Raw genomic sequence first — 1944 nt, 5'->3', positions numbered from 1 at the left:
CATCTGACTGCTCTAGCATCGCGGAACAACCTCTAGGAAGGAGATCCGATTGTTATCATGTCGCGGAACATCCAGTCGCCGTGATCCAAAAGCAGTATTCTCACCTCCCGTGGTTTGCTGAGATTGCGAATTTTCTTGCTGCTGAAAAGCAACCGCTTAAGTTCACTGGAAACGACAAGAGAAAAATTTTAAGGGAAGCGAGGCGTTATGTTTGGGATGAACCGTTTTTGTACAGACATGGCAAGGATGGCTTGTTCAGAAGGTGTGTTCCAGAGGCAGATATTCCAGGAATCCTACATCACTACCATGGTTCATCTTACGCAGGCCACTTCGCTACATTCAAAACGGTTTCCAAAATCCTTCAAGCAGGTTTCTGGTGGCCAACTATGTTCAGGGATGCTCAAGCCTACATAGCCAGGTGCGATGCATGCCAACGACTTGGGAACATCAGCAAGAGGATTGAGATGCCTCAGAATTACATTCTAGAGGTTGAGGTGTTTGACTGTTGGGGAGTCAATTTCATGGGACCATTCCCTTCGTCCTTCAAGAACGAGTACATCCTCTTCGCCATTGACTATGTATCTAAGTGGGTAGAAGCGATAGCAAGCCCTACTAATGATGCAAAAGTGGTGACTAAGATGTTCAGCTCCATCATCTTTCCGAGGTTTGGAGTGCCTTGAGTCGTCATTAGCGATGGTGGAACACACTTCATCAACAAGGCATTTCAGGGCCTCTTGAAAAAGAATGGAGTGAAGCACAAGGTGGCAACCGCTTATCATCCGCAGACGAGTGGACAGGTTGAGGTTTCCAATAGGGAGATCAAGAGCATTCTCCAGAAAACTGTCAACACTTCATGAAAGGATTGGTCACTTAAGCTGGACGATGCATTATGGGCCTACATAACAGCCTAAAAAACGCAGCTGGGAACAACTCCCTATCACCTGGTCTACGGTAAAGCATGTCACCTCCCTGTCGAGCTCGAATACAAAGCTGCATGGGCAGTCAAGTTACTGAATTTCGACATCAAGCCAGCAACCGAGCGACGCATGATCCAAATCCATGAGCTGGAAGAGATAAGGCACCTCGCCTATGAAAGCTCCAAAATTTACAAGGAGAAGACCAAGGCCTACCATGACAAGCGTATCATTGCCAGACATTTCGAACCAAACGATAAGGTCTTGCTTTTCAATTCAAGGTTGAGGTTGTTCCCAGGCAAGCTGAAGTCTAGATGGTCCGGACACTTCACTGTTAAGGAAGTTCGACCCTACGGAGCTGTTGTGTTACTGGACAGAAAAGAAGACGAGTTCGTAGTGAACGGACAGCGCTTAAAGCATTACCTTGCTGACTCCACTATCGCAGAGGGCGAAGAAATTCCCCTAAGCGATCCCCCATCAGCCTGATCGGCGGATCCAAGTCAAGCTAATGACTTTAACCAAGCGCTTGGTGGGAGGCAACCCACTGGTTAGTGTGTACATTGTTTTCTATAGTCTATTTTATTTCTTTTCAGATTTATTTCGTAGGTCAAAAACAAGAAAAAAAAAATCGGACACTTCAGTCAAAACAACCAAAGGACTGTTCTTCTGGTAGAACAACCCATTGCCTGTTCCAGGTAAGTGTTCTGAACCAAAAAAATAAAAAATAAAAAAATAAAAAATTGAAGGGCAGTTAGGGCTTTGCCTATTTAAGGCTCCACCCTTCCACTTTCCCCCTTTTCACTGCGCCGTACACTGACCTTTCCCCCTGCGATTTTTAAGCGACCACCAAATCTTTGTCTCTCAACCGTTTTAAGTGGTTTTTGCTTCTCACTTGTTTGGAATTTCGAGTTCTCTCTGTTTTTGCAGTTCACTTCACCAGTTTCTACAGGTAAGAGGCTCGACAATCCTCATCCAAATCGCAATACTCAGTTTGCAAAGTTCATCATTCTAACCGTATCAATAGATCGAT

General features: G+C 45.2%; 1 protein-coding gene across 1 annotated transcript; it reads left to right on the top strand.

Moving 5' to 3' along the window:
• The first annotated feature begins 1046 nt into the window (after positions 1 to 1046).
• LOC106339559 lies at positions 1047 to 1400 on the top strand. Its single transcript, XM_013778395.1, has one exon. The coding sequence runs from the start codon at positions 1047 to 1049 to the stop codon at positions 1398 to 1400; it is 354 nt and encodes a 117-aa protein (XP_013633849.1).
• The last annotated feature ends 544 nt before the right edge of the window (positions 1401 to 1944 follow it).

The sequence above is a fragment of the Brassica oleracea genome, chromosome C1 (genome assembly GCF_000695525.1).
Source record: "Brassica oleracea var. oleracea cultivar TO1000 chromosome C1, BOL, whole genome shotgun sequence".
NCBI lineage: Eukaryota > Viridiplantae > Streptophyta > Magnoliopsida > Brassicales > Brassicaceae > Brassica > Brassica oleracea.
This window is presented reverse-complemented; position numbering and strand designations above follow the sequence as displayed.

What these genes read in the sequence shown, in the direction of transcription:
- LOC106339559 (XM_013778395.1), top strand. Translation starts at nt 1,047, where the DNA reads ATGATCCAAATCCATGAGCTGGAAGAGATAAGGCACCTCGCCTATGAA.